The sequence below is a fragment of the Cnephaeus nilssonii genome (assembly GCF_951640355.1).
Source record: "Cnephaeus nilssonii genome assembly, chromosome: 23".
Taxonomy (NCBI): domain Eukaryota; kingdom Metazoa; phylum Chordata; class Mammalia; order Chiroptera; family Vespertilionidae; genus Cnephaeus; species Cnephaeus nilssonii.
This window is the reverse complement of record NC_137094.1, coordinates 5,811,307-5,825,243: the sequence shown is the minus strand read 5'-3', so window position 1 is coordinate 5,825,243 and position 13,937 is coordinate 5,811,307. Positions and strand designations below refer to the sequence as shown.

At 55.0% G+C, this 13,937-nt stretch overlaps 1 protein-coding gene across 4 annotated transcripts in view; it reads left to right on the top strand.

The window, feature by feature from the left end:
* The window catches only part of KIF26B (kinesin family member 26B), a 371,316-nt gene that overhangs the window by 166,299 nt on the left and 191,080 nt on the right, over positions 1-13,937 (top strand). For all 4 annotated transcript variants that reach the window (XR_013813119.1, XR_013813120.1, XR_013813121.1 and 1 more), the window contains exon 4: positions 4,823-4,989. Coding sequence is in view for 1 of the 4 variants with exons in the window: in XM_079763803.1 (XP_079619929.1) it covers positions 4,823-4,989 (167 nt within the window). In the remaining 3 variants the exon portion in view is untranslated. The remainder of the gene's footprint in view (positions 1-4,822; positions 4,990-13,937) is intronic.

Below are 13,937 nucleotides of genomic sequence, written 5' to 3'. Positions count from 1 at the left end.
TTGCTGAGGCAGGAGCCCTTTGTGCAAAGTGCAGGCTGCCAGGGGGAGGGGGAGCTAGGGGATGGGGGATAATGAGGGGGGCGGAGCCTGCTTTGTGCCATCATAGCCGGCGCGGACGTGACTCTGAAAGGGGATTGCCGCATCTTCCTGCAGCCAGAGCTAAGACTCAGACAGGAAGATAAAAACAGCTGGGGTGCATTTACACCTCGGGACACTATGCAGCAGCAAAAAAGGAGGAGCTCTTACCCTTTGAGACAGCATGGAGGGACCTGGAGAGTATTATGCTAAGTGAAACAAGCCAGTCAGAGAAAGACAATGGTCACATGACCTCTCTCATATGTGGAAGATAAAGAACAAAATAAACTGACGAGAAAAATAGATCCAGAGACGTAGCAGCATGAAACAGACTGTGGAATCTCAGGGAAAGCAGGGGAGGGTGGGTGGGGAGAGATGAATGGGGGAATTTATATGCATACTAGAGGCCCGGTGCACGAAATTTGTGCACGGGTAGAGTCCCCAGGCCTGGCCGGCGATCAGGGCCAATCGGGGCCTTCCAGCTGCCGGCTGCCGGCCAGGGCCTTCCTTCCCCAGCTGCCGGCTGCTGGCCGAGGCCTTCCTTCGTTCTGCGACGCCCCCTGGTGGTGAGCACATAGCGGGTGGTCGAACTCCCGGTAGGTCGAACTCCCAAGGGGACAATTTGCATATTAGCCTTTTATTGTATAGGATAGGCATAGCCCATGGACACAGACAATAGGGTGGTGAGGGCCTGGGGCAGGGGCAGGCTAGAAGGGGTCAATGGGGAAAGAAAAGTGGCATCTGTAATACTTCCAACAATAAAGATAAATTTTTTAAAAAAGAAAGGGACGCATATTTTTAAAATGTGGCCTGGATGCTGCACAGAGCGGGTGTCTTTCTGTGCACATCAGCCTCCCCGTGGCGCACGTGGGGCATCCGTGTGAGCCGTGCACTTGGCTTTATCTTTGCTTTGGGAATGCACTTTTTATCTTTCTTGTTGGCAGACATGCGTCCCTAGTTTATATCTCACGTGGGCTGTTTGAGAGTGTATCCTGGCGTCCTAAGTGCTCGACAGTCAACAGCGTAGATGCATCCCATGACTATACCGAGGGTCACCTTTTCTGAGAGAACTGTAAGGTGGTTTGTGCACGGGAATATTTATTGAGCACCCACTGTTGGCACAACCACGAGAACATGAAGTAGCGTGTCAGTGATCAGTGACAGTAAAAGAGATGTCCCCAGACAGTGAGACGGTGACTGGCCCGGAGACGCTGACAGCTCAGCGCCGCCGTCAGCAGGGGGTTAGAGGTCAATGGCTCACAGACTGCCATTCGAGATGTGGAAGCAACCTGGGCTTGTAAGAGCCAGACCTCTTTTGTCTTGACTCTGTGGGCAGGCACATGGCCAAACGGAAGATTTTTCTGTTTCTTTGGGGATGAATTTGCAGCTCCTCATACCGAACGATGAGAGCAAATGTGTACGTGGTTGAAGACACGGATCTGGCTTTGTCTGTGAGGTCTGTGAAGAGCAGCCTCCGTGCACACGAGCGATAACTGGGGCTCTCATGCATGCTGAGGGCCCACATGGACAAGCACACATGTGCGCAAACACAAGCCCACACACACGCACAAGCACACACATGTGCAAACACACATGTGCACACACTTCTCAAAGCACACATGTGCACAGACACAAGCGCAAGCAACACATGCCCAAACATGTACAAACACACGTGAAAACACAAATGTACAAGCACACACGTGTGTGAACACACATGTGCACCCTCTCCCTGTGACGCGGTGTTTTGAAGGTAACAGATACCATTGCTTCGGTGAACTGGTCCCGAGGAGCCGCGTGGAGAGCTAAAGGCAGGTCTGAATCAGAACTAAACCCAGAAAGCCCTGCGCTGAGACATCTGGGCCCCTGTCCCCTGGTCTGTGCGTAGGACCCACCCGTGGGTCAGTGGCTCCCGGAGGACAGGACATGTGCATCCTCCGAGGAACAGACTTGCCTGCGGAACCTCAGTTTCCACACGTGTTAGCTGGAGGTTTTCGCACCCGAGTCTCCGCAGGGACAGTCGCGGATCTGTCACGTTGTCGTGAGAGAAGGCACTGACTCAGAGCGGCCTGAGGAGCAGAGGCCACGCCTCGTCCTCTGTCCACGGGCTCCCGCTGTGGCTCCCGCCGCTGCTGGCATTTTCTCTCCGTGGATGGGGGAGGGGCCGAGAGCAGCCCCGGGACAGGAAGGGGTCCTGGTGCGGGGGGTTAAGGAGGGGACCTGGACTGAGGGGTGGAGTGCAGAATGAAGATCGTCTCAGAGTTAAACAAACCGGGTCCAGCCCTGGCTCCCCGACTCCCCGTCCCTGGTTACATGGCCCCATCTTTGTGCCCGTCAGCGTCCTCAGGGGGAGATGGTTAAACCTTAGAACCCAGCTCCCACAGGCGACACCACAGGACTGCGTGAGGCTCCGTGGCCCCCCCCCCCCAGCCCAGCCGCCAGTCCGCGCGTGGGCCCCCATGTGGCCTGGGAGCCAGAGGGGGGCCGCTGAGCGGCTGGGCAGGGCAGGGAGCTTGGGGGCTGGTCTCCCCACCCTCGGAGCAGCCTGCGCTTTCGGGCCGACGTACACCCCGCAGGGCCCGGCCAGAGCTGGCAGCCGACGCTGGCCCCCGCCACGCTTTGGAAGGGGGTGCGGTTGGGCCACTGGACTGAGAGGCCGCAGCGCGACATGACATGCGCAGCCAGGAGAACGCTGCTCCTGGGGGGGGGGGTGCCACCGCGGGTGGGGACAGCGACAGGAACTGGGGTGGGAGTGCCCATGGCGGGAACACTCCTCAGACCCTTTCAGGACGGTGGTGTCTGCCCCACGTCACTCAGAGAGCCAGCCTCGACCCGGGGAGACTGAGTCACGGTGAGGCCGAGGCGTGTGGCAGCGTCTCACGCATACGTGTTGTATGACGGGGGCTGCAGCTGTGGCCCCGGGTCTGTTTCCTCCAGAAGCAGGTGGGGTGACCCAGGCTCAGCACCTCCTCCTCCTCCTCCGGCCCCCACGCCCGGGGCAGGCCTCATGCTGCTCCCCCACGGACACGGGGCTGTTTGGTGGTGACGACGGCGTGATGGCCATGTCTTCAGCCCCCCGGTTGTTTCAGGGGTCCCTGCGGGAGAGGGGCAGCCGGTGGAGGGTGGAGGGGAGCCCACAGCAGCGGGCAGCGGAGGCAGCCCGGGGAGAGGTGGCCGGTCCCTGCACTGGGCGGCGCCTTGCTGAGCCCGGGACGTGCTGCGGGCACGGCGGCCTCCGCGGCCTCCACTCTGCCCTCTCCCATGTGGGTCGGGTTTCCCTGCAGCGCGGGGTGACCGAGAAGAAGAAAGTGTGTGTTGGCTGGGTTTCAGCTGCATAAAGCCGAGGCTTTCCGAGTAAGCGCATGCGTTTAAGCAGAGCCAAGTGTCAGGTCAGGGGGGCTGAGTAATGGCTGTTCGGCCGGTAACGAGAAGTGCAAATGCGTTTGTGTTCCAAAGGTCAGCAAATGGGGCTCTCCCCGTCTGCTCCGTCACAAAGTGGAAATTGCCCGCCCACCCCACTTCCCTCCCCCACCAGCCTCCTCGCTTTATTGCACTTGCATTTTCTAGGCAATTAGAAGCATTGTCCACGCAGCCTTTAAGAAGTTGGAGCTGGCTGGAGGCTTTTTTTTTTTTTTTTTTTTAAATCCTCACCCCAGGATATTTTTTCTCCATTGATTTCTAGAGAGTGGAAGCGGGGGAGGAGGCGGAGAGAGAGAGAGAGAGCGAAACAGCGATGTGAGAGAGACACGATAATTGGTTGCCTCCCCAGGGCTGGGGAACCTGCAACCGAGGTGCATGCCCTTGGCCAGGAACCTAACCCCCAACTCTTTGGCCCACAGGCCGATGCTCTAACCACTGAGCAACCGGCCGGGGCTGTCTGGAGACTTTCTCTTTTGAACTAAAGTGTCCCCGTTTTTTGTTTTTTTAAACGATTTTTGCTTTTTAGAAGTAGACCCAAGTTTTAAAGTATTATTTTTTTCCGAAATAGCACCCTAGACGTGCCTGCGTCATTATGACACTTGCCACGGGGTTAGCATTTTCCTGGAGTAGATTTCTACACGAGTGTCTCCTTGCGCCGGGAGTACAGTTCTTCGTAGCATATGACGTGGATTTAGGCAAAACAGACCCAGCCCCATCGGCCAGAACTCCTGTTATAAAGGCAACGATTGCAAATACGATGGGAGCCATTGATCTTAATGATCCAGGAGGAAAATGGAAGGATCTAAACCCTCCCCGGGACCCCCGCTGGAGTTCATGGCGACTCTGTCTATTTTTATGAGCTTTTCGGTCAGCTGCGTGCCGACTGCCTACAGCAAACAACAACAAGCAATGCTTTAATTCCTTATGCCCGGCGTGAGCAGGCTCACGTCTCCCTTAACAAAACGAGGCCTTTGCCCCCCTCGTCCGTTGGAGAGCATCTGGGGGCACTCCTGGTGAGACACTAGCGGGCGCCGGTCGATGTCACTGGCCTGGTCTTGGGCTGCAAACAGTGCGGATAATGGTTCAAATGCAGGGGAGACAGACATAATGGAAACTTACAATGTCGGCGGGTGATTTTATTCCATTATTTGGAACGCAAGTGAGGAGGCATCCTGGCTAAAATGCTGGAAAATGGCCTTGGAGGAGCCCTGAGCGCCGTGTATGCTGTGTGACGGGGGGATGTGCTCCTTCCCTGCCCCCCATGCTGGCAGGGGCGGTCAGGGCACGTGGCGAGCCCCAGTAATGAGCTCCGTGTCCGTTTCCCCCTCAGATCTCCCAGCTGATGACGGAGACAGGCCGGGAGGGCCTGTCCGAAGCGGCGCTGAATCGCTACAATGCAGACAAGCCGTCCGCCTCCGGCGCCCCGGCCTCACAGGGCTCCTGCGTGGCCACCGAGACCTCCACGGGCACCTCCGTGGCCGCCTCCTTCTTCGCAAGGTAAGAGAGGTTCCCGGAGCCTCGGTTCTCTCGGATCAGCCCGTCCGGTTAGCCTCTCGCATGGGCCAGTTCCGATAAAACACTGGGAAGAGTCCTGGCTGGTGCGGCTCAGTAGGTTAGGCGTCCCGTGCACTGAAAGGTGGCTGTTTGATTCCCAGCCAGGGCACAAGCTGGGGTTGTGGGCTTGATCTCCTGCAGGGGGCGTGCATGAGGCAGCCAATCAGATAATCTGATGTTTTACTCTCACATCAATGTTTCACTCGCTCTCTTTCTCCCTTCCTCTCTCTCTAAAAATCTATAAAAAATATCTATATCTATAAAAGCCTAAGCGCCAAACGATCGAACAACCGGTTGACCGGTTGCTATGATACGCACTGACCACCAGGGAGCAGATGCTCCATGCAGGAGCTGCCCCCTGGTGGTCAGTTTGCTCCCATTGCGGGAGTGCGGCGCAGCCAGAAGCCGGGCTCATAGCTGGTGAGCGCAGGTGCAGTGGCACGAGCCTCTCCCACCTCCGCGGCAGCAGCAGGCGCAGAGGGGCCGGGATGAATGGAAGCAGCGCCCGGCCCCAGCTCAGGCTCCTCCCTGGCTGCCTACCGCTTCCTGCATTGCTGCATCCCGAGGCTGAGACCGGCAGTCCGACATCCCCCAAGGGGTCCCGGATTGCGAGAGGGTGCAGTCCAGGCCGAGGGACCCCACCAGTGCACAAATCCGTGCACTGGGCCTCTAGCTAAAAACAAAACACTAGGAAGAGTTTGGGGCCATTATCTGACCTCACCCTTTAAGACGGGACTCGCTATCTCAGCACTGTGGGCATCTTGGGCCAGATCCTTCTGGTTTGTGGGGACCGTCCTGTGCGTTGGAGGGTGAGTAGCAGCCTCCTGGCCTCTGCTCGCTGCATCCCTATGGCACCTTCCCCATTGCATCCGTCCCCTGGTTCTGAGACCATGTGGCTGTCAGGGTGCTATTCCGTGGGGTGAGGGCCTTCGTGGGTGCAGCCCTGTGGCCGGCGTGTCCAGATTTATCTTCTCAGCACAGAAGGAGCTGCTTAAGCACGAACATTGTGTAGACGGCAGTTTTCGTCCTGCTTGAGGGACCCGCTGATAGTTACCAAATACCGCCCAGCTAATCTTAGAAACTGAAAACACGAGGAACGAAAAAAGAGAAAGGCATTTCAGCCATGTTCTCTGCCTAATTTTAGCAACCTGGTGGAGACAGGGCCACAGACGGGGGACAGCTGGGAGGCGAGCACGGCAGGGCCGTCTGACCTCAGTCCCCCGATCTTATGAATGAGGAAACTGGGGACCCGCCGCGTGAACCCGGGGGTTCACTCCGCAGCAAAGCCCAAGACAGAAACCGATTCCTCTGCTGTTTCTTTATTTGGTACTTGGAACTTACCCTGAGAAAACTTGTCCTGCCTCAGATTTCTAAGCTCCCGACGTTGAAACAAATACGAAACCAGATGACCCCTTGGGTTCCAGTTTGCAGGTCTGCCTCAGTTTCCTCATGTGTCACGCCCACTCCTAGGGCTGCTCTGAGGGTTGAGATGAGTGTGGTGTAAAGTGCTATGCAGATGTTAACTCAGAATGGATGTCGCTAGCATGTCTGTAGAGCAATGCTGGATGGCTGTTCTCGTTACCCTCATGGATGGTCACATCGAAAGCGCAGACATGAAGAAGGGGTTCAGGTGGAGAGAGGAAGGTTGGAGGGCTGATACCCGGGATTAAGCTGCAGGTAAGGCAGCACGTGGGCTTGTTGGAAGACTGGCTTTGAGGTCCTGATTATACTGTGGTGCCATGTTTATTGTCCTATGAACAATCGGGCCAACTTGAAGGCATGGGAAGTAACAGGAAACATGTATGTGCAGCCACCATTCACGGGGCCCGTCGTGCTAGCTCTGTGTGGACATGGATTCCCGTGTTGTTGGGACCTTTGGACGAGCTCGCTGGGAGGTCATGTCCATGCCATTCAGGGAGGGAATAGAGAGGTGGAACGGAGCATGAGGAAACACCACAGCACAGAGGACCCCGGGACCTGGGCAGGCCATCGGAGCCGTCAGCGGGGAGGTGGCTGGAGTGTTGAGGAACCTGGAAGCCACCTCCTGGCAGGCTTAGTGCGGAGAAGGGTCCTCAGCTGCCCCGGGCCAGCACGTCAGAGAGAGGTGGTTGGTTCTGCAGATCACCCGGCCGTGCGGGCAAAGGCTGAGTAACACCGAGTGATGGCAGGGAGATAACTCCCAGGTCAGAACGCAGGCGAACTCGCTCACCAGGCAAACTGCCCTGGAGAGAGCGAGGTCCCCGTCCCTGGGGGAGATCAAGCTTGCATTGGATGGCTACCTGGCCTCGCTGCAGAGAGAACGGTCAGTGCTTGGCTGGGCGTTGATGTCCAGCGCACCTCCTAACCCGAAGTTCTTTGACTGTGAAGAGCCATCAGGTCAGAGTTCACCCACTGCTTTTTTTCCCCCACTGTGTTGACTGACAAACCCCAGAGGAGGATTTGAAGCAGGAGAAGTGAGGGGGTGAGGCTCCTGATGGGCGGTGTTTAGGGAGAACAGGTATTTCCTGCCGCAGGACAACCCGCAGCGTCTTCAGCGCCAGGGAATGGCTGTCGGACTGAGATCCCTGGGAACACCCGAGGGCCGGACAAATGCGTGCTGGGGACCCGCTTTCACGGTCACCGGGGAGGACTTACAAACAGGCAAATGAGCGTCAGCGGACGGAAGGGCAAATGCAGGCAAGGCCGGTCCCGAGACCTGCTCGCACAGCCGAGGGGTGAATGGGGACACTGCGGTGAGCTCAGGGCGGCTGGGCCGAGGTGTCGGCTGGGGGGCCCTGCAGGGGAGTTAGCGGTGCGCGGAGACGGGACTCGTGATTTCCGGAGCCCGGCGGCTGTGGTGTGAGCCTGCGCAGCGCTGGACATGTCCACAGGGCGGCCCGATCGTCATTTCATCGAGGTGGATGCTGATAGCACTCGGACCTTCATGGCGCAAGGTGATAAAAGTCCACGGGTTGTTTAAAGGTTTACAGTGTATAGTTGCAGGGGCTGGGGGAGGTACCGTGTGAAAAAAGAATAATTCTTCATATACATACATACATATAGAGAGTTGAGCAAAAGTAGGGTTACAGTTGTGAGTATGTGAAACACGGAGTTTATTCTTGTATTATTATTTATTAACTAGAGGCCCGGTGCACGAAATTCATGCAAGGGGCTCGGCCCTCGCAGCCCTGGTTTCGTCTGGAAGGTCGTCTGGAAGGTTGTTCCCCTGTTCAGCCGTCCAGACTAATTAGGATATTATAATAATTATGCTTTTATTATTATAGATTGTTGTATTATTTTACTTATGAACAACTGTTTGCCCCGCCCTGTATATAACACACACACACACACACACACATGTACATACATGTATATTCATCCCCCTCACCTCCTGCCCTGCTGTTCTTGTCAATCCCTCTGGGCTATGTCACTGCAAGGAGCTAGGCAGCATTCTAACCACTCGCCCCCCTCCGCTGTCCCTGAAGGGGCCTAAGCAGAAGATGGAGTGTCTTCTGTCTCACGGTCAAGAGACAGAACCAGGGATGCCTCCTTGGAACCCTCCCCCCAACCCCCCGCCCAGATCCACGGGATACTCGGACCCAGCCGCCTCGTGCTGTCAGACGCAGCCTGAGTGTGTCCAGGGCTCTCTGTTCCGCTGCAGCAGCGCTGTGGGCGGCGGCTTTGGATGCAGGTGAATCTGGATCCGTCGCTGGAGCCCAAACCGGAACCCTTCAGCGGCTGTGGGCTGATGCTGAAGGATAGGGGGGTCCTTCGCACGGGGTTTGGGGGCAGGGTCAGCGCCTACACCCCAAGCCCATGCTCACCACGGTCCAATGCTTTCTGCTTGCCTGGGCAACACCCCGAGTCTGCAGGGCCCTGGCCCCGCGGCTCCAGCGAGGACGCAGCAGCACTCAGGAAGCCGTGCTGGCATCATTTCACATCACCTGGGGGTGACACCGTTTGCCAAATTGGTGGCCAACGTGGCTGACATGTACCGAACACGCAGCATGCGTCCCTCACTGAACTAAGCTCTAAATTGGCAAAGGCTCCCCCAATCCTGTGAGGTGGATCTGTCTTCTCCCTTGTTAGGGGGATAAAGAAGGAAGGGTCCTGAGCTTGAGCTACAGACCCAAAGCGGCACAGCCAGGAAGTGGCAGCGTCGGGGGTGGATCCTCGCTCCCTCGCACTCGTGGGCCCTGGTGCTGTTCTGCTATAGAAGAGATCGAGACACGTGGCCCTGCAGTGGGTCTGAGAGGAGAGATGGAGCAGCAGCAACGACAAGACCCCCATCTGTTGAGGGGGGCAGCTGCCCACTTCTCTCCAAGGTCTGAGCCTTTCTTTTTAAATGTTTACGTTTCAGAGCTATGGGTAGAGGTCGGGGTGGACCTTGTTGCATTTCAGAGATTCAACGTCTATCAAATAAGAATTCCAGTTCTGAGGCAGCAATGATGCTGTTGGCCAGGGCTCCCCCAGGTGTGGTCTGTGGTCTGTGGTCCGTGGCCTGTGCATGGCAGCCGGGCCGCCAGTGCCTGGTCTGTGACGGGTAGAAGTGGAGAGGAGGCATTCAGGAACTTCGGGAGCAAGGTCACAGAGTGACCTTATGTCTGTGGAACCCAAGAATTGAAAAGTGGGGTTGAGCTCTGACTGGTGGGACTCAGTTGCATGGGCTTCGTCCTGGGCTCCGAAAGGTTACTGGCTCAATTCCGGGTCCAGGGCACATGCCCAGTTGTGGGCTCCATCCCCAGTAGGGGGTGTGCAGGAGGCAGCCAATAGATGTTCCACGCTCACATTTATGTTTCTCTCTCTCTCTCTCATCCCCTCTCCCTTTCTCACTCTCTTAAAAAAAAATCGATAAAATTATATTTTTTACAACTGGGGCTTATATTTTGAATATAACTAGAAATTCTTCATCACAATCTGAGAAGCACTGATTTAGAGAGCGGTGAAGTCCAAAGCGCTTGTCTCTTGCTTCTCTCCCCAGAATTACCTGCGCCTCCTCACCCCCCCTCCCCGAATTTCTTTATGCCTTTAAATCTCAGCATATTGGTAAAAGACCTTTGCTTCAGGATTACTGTGTCCAGTTATAGGAAAAACATGTTATTTTTTTTGGGGGGGGGGGATATAGTAACACTGGCATAGTAAAAATAATACTAAAAATGTTAATAGTACTCCAACAAGGATGTTGACACAATTGGTCATCAAGTTGGTTGACGATCGTGTTGGCTTTGAACTTTTCAAACGTGGGAATGTCCTTCGCATGGGTCCCATGTTCATCTGAAGTGGTGCATGAAGTAGGTGTGATGCAGTTTTCCCATTTGTTGACGGTTAATTTTGCATAAAGATTTCATTATGTGCTTAGCCTTAAAGACAGGAAGTTGTAGGTCAAGGCGGTGGGGACTTTACTTTTATTTGAAGAGCAGCGAACAGACTCAGGGTTGTGCATAGCATTGCCTTGAACCCTGGTCCACAAGGCAAGACGCCTCTTTCAGATGATCTCATCGCATTGATGTTCTTTCCCAAATAACCATTTCAGTTCATGTTGTTGTTGTTGGAATTCATGGAGCGAATGAGCCTCTGGAGGATTTTAATCTACACGGTTTGAGAAATGGTGAGAACTGCCAACTCTCACATGCGCTTCAAAGAGACAAGTTCGTGTGGGGAAGCGTAGAACCCTGCCCCGCTCTGGAGCTGATGAGCACGCGTGGCTTCAGTCCGGTTTGCAGACACCACTTCTTAGTGGGATGGTGTTTGCTTCCAGCTGTTATGTTTCGGTCACAACCTTTGTAAGACCATTGTTTTTTATCAAATTCAAGTCACATTTTCCAGTGAAATTATTTAAGGGCATTTTTGACTATCAATGGTTGTTGTTTTTTTAAGCTCCCTACATTCTTAGTGTAAATAAATGCCTTTAAAATCCGCTTCCGTAGGTTTTGGTTCATTCGGATGACTCGGTGCCTGCAAATGCTCGACTCTTGGTCCTTTTGCTCATTACGTGGTCCGTCACGTTAGTCAGAGCGTCTACCTCTTTCTCTCTTCCTTCCTGTTTTTCAAGAAAGGGTTCTTCTGTACTTTCTTCTTAAAGACTATCTTTTACACAGTTTTTTTTTTTTTTTTTTTACTGTTGATTAAAAATACCTCTGTCCTTGGGTTTGGAATTTCTGGGTAAATTTGGTGTTCACCTCGCTAACCGGTTGCTCTGAAATTCACTCTGGGGGACCCATTTGCTGTCCCTCATTTCCTTCCACCAACTCCTTCGGCTCCTTGACTTTGTCCCAAACTCATAGTTCCCTCAGGGATGTTGTTATATTTCTGTCCATCTCGCTCTCTCGTGCGGTTCCTTCCATCTGTGGTTTTTGATGGCTCCTGTGTTACCTGGCGGCCTTCTCCGAGCCCCTGGAGCGCATGGCTGGCACTGGGACGGACTTGATGGGCATCCCACGGAGACCAGAGGTTGTGGCGGCAGTAAAACCGGGACCCGCTCAGGTTCCTGGGGTCAGGAGCTCAGCTGAGCCGAGAGGGTTGACTCTGGCCTCTGAGACCCTTCCTTAGGTCCGGGTCGCTCCACACCTCACCCCTGGTGGGACCTGTCTTAGTGCTGTGTACCCACGCGCTGTGGTGCCTACAGGGAAGGTCCCGCCTACAAGCCATTTCCACATTCCTGCCGACAGCCAGCTCAGCGGTGCCCGTCCCACTGGTTACGGCAAAGGCTTTTCTTGTAGAATCTGTACACGAGGGCTTTCTTGAGTCCCTGGCAAGTTAACACACAACAGGAGTGCTTGGTTCTGTGCTAAGAGAGTATTAAGTCCAGGAAGGATGAGAAGGGTGTGGAACTGCTCTCGGTCCTTTGCTGCTTCTATCAGGTACAGTTCCCTCCAGGGAAGCTCACATCTTCCCACTATAAACACACCAACGATTAGGACCCGAGAAAATCCATGCTGTGCACACCACAGCTGGTCTCAGGCGACCTCGGAGGTGGGAAGCGGAGCGGGTGCGTGAGACCTGGCTCTTACCTGCCAGTCCCTGTGGGGAGAGGCAGCGTTTCCGCCCTGTTTTACAGAATGGAAGTCAATTTCTAGCCCCGTGTCATCATTTATCATAAACGATGCCTCTACAAAACAAAACAAAACAAACAAAACAAAGCACAACAATGGGAGCGCTTTTAGGAGCTCATGTTGTGGGACTTCTCTGAATTGTTATGTTTTTCCTGTTTCTTGTTTCGTTGTCACTGAAGCACATTGTACCTCGCCTGCCCCTTCCCTCGTGCCAGCGTCCCACTCTGACTGGTGTCTGTGGTTCCCTTTGCCCCATCCCTGTCTCCCACCTCCCCGCCCCCCAGCTCCCGCCCTATCCCAGGCTTCCACTGAAGTGGGGCTTTCCCTGAGCTCCTATGGGACCTCGTGGTCGGGGCCGACATGTAGAATCAGGGGAAAGAGCAACAGTGGGAGGAGTGGGTCAGCGAGTGGGGCTTCCCTGTGGCCACCCCGCTGCTGGCTGGGCCCCGTGCCCCCTGCCGGGCCCCATCCGTCCAGACGGGCATCCCTTTCTCAGTTGTGCAAAGGTGCAGCCTGGGCTCCAGTTACACCACTGCCCTGCCCCTCCCCTGGTGGCCAGGCAGCGTCCGGCGTGATCTTTGAAGGCCTGAGCGGGAGGCCAGTCCCCACCCTCTGGGGCTCGTGCTTGTTTATTTCTGGCAGGTCACACCTTCACTTTTCCTGGAAAAGACTCCATGGACTTCTCAGAAAACAAGGGGCTCTTTCTCATGTGCATTGGTGAGGCGAACGTTTAGGAATCCTCGTTATTATAGGAGTACAGTTTCGCGGGAACGCACATCAGTCACAGTATGGAAGGAACACATTGAGAGGCACATGTGTGTTTAGTGGATTACAAGGGCCCCCAGAAAGTTTCAGGTGTTTGCGGAACGAAGAGGTAAATCTTTGCCCGGCTCAGTGGTTGAGAGTCGTCCTATGAACCAGGAGGTCTTGGTTTGATTCCTAGTCAGGGCACATGCCCAGGTTGTGGGCTCGATCCCCAGTAGGGGGCATGCAGGAGGCAGCCCATCCATGATTCTCTCTCATTGATGTTTGTCTCTCTCTCTCTCTCTCCTTCTGCCTTCCTCTCTGAAATCAATAAAAATATATTTAAACTAGAGGCCTGGTGCATGAAATTCGTACACGGGGTGTGGGGGGTCCCTCAGCCCAGCCTGTGCACTCTCGCAATCTGGGACCCCTCGGGGGATGTCTAACTGCGGGGCCGGCCCCACCCCCCAATCACTGCCGCTGGTCACCTCCCTCTCGGGGGCAGATCCTCAACACAGGAGGCAGCTCCTGCATTGAGCGTCTGCCCCTGGTGGTCAGTGTGCATCATAGCAACTGGTTGTTCTGTCCGTTGTTCTGTTGTTCGGTCGATTTGCATATTAGGGTTTTATTATCTAGGATAAGAGGAGGTAAATCCTTGATTGCTTGTGAGAGACAGCAATAGTACTGAAGAAAAAGTGGCCTAATTCAGTGTCTGCACTATTATCCTTTATGTTAAAAAAAACACAAATTCTAAAACTCTCCAGCTAGAGAACCGAGCCCCACGGCCCCCAGGACTATTCGCTTTGGGGCTGAGCAGACCGTAACAGAGCGGCATTCATGGCCGGCCCATGCCATCCTGGCTGGTGATCTGTCCCAGAGAAAATGGCCAGTGTCCGCAGCCCCTCCCCATCTCCCGCTGCAGGGTGTGTGTGAAATGGGGCATTTTCTGATTAAACAAGCCCTTTGTCTGCCTGGTGGCTGGTCGGGGTGTTGGCAGTCAGCTCACAACATCTGGGAGTCATTTGCACAGCGTTGCCGCGGCTGGAAACCCAGTTCCTGCCTTGGTGCGGGTGTTTGAAGGCAAAGTGAGCCTGAAGGACCAGGGATTGCTGTCAG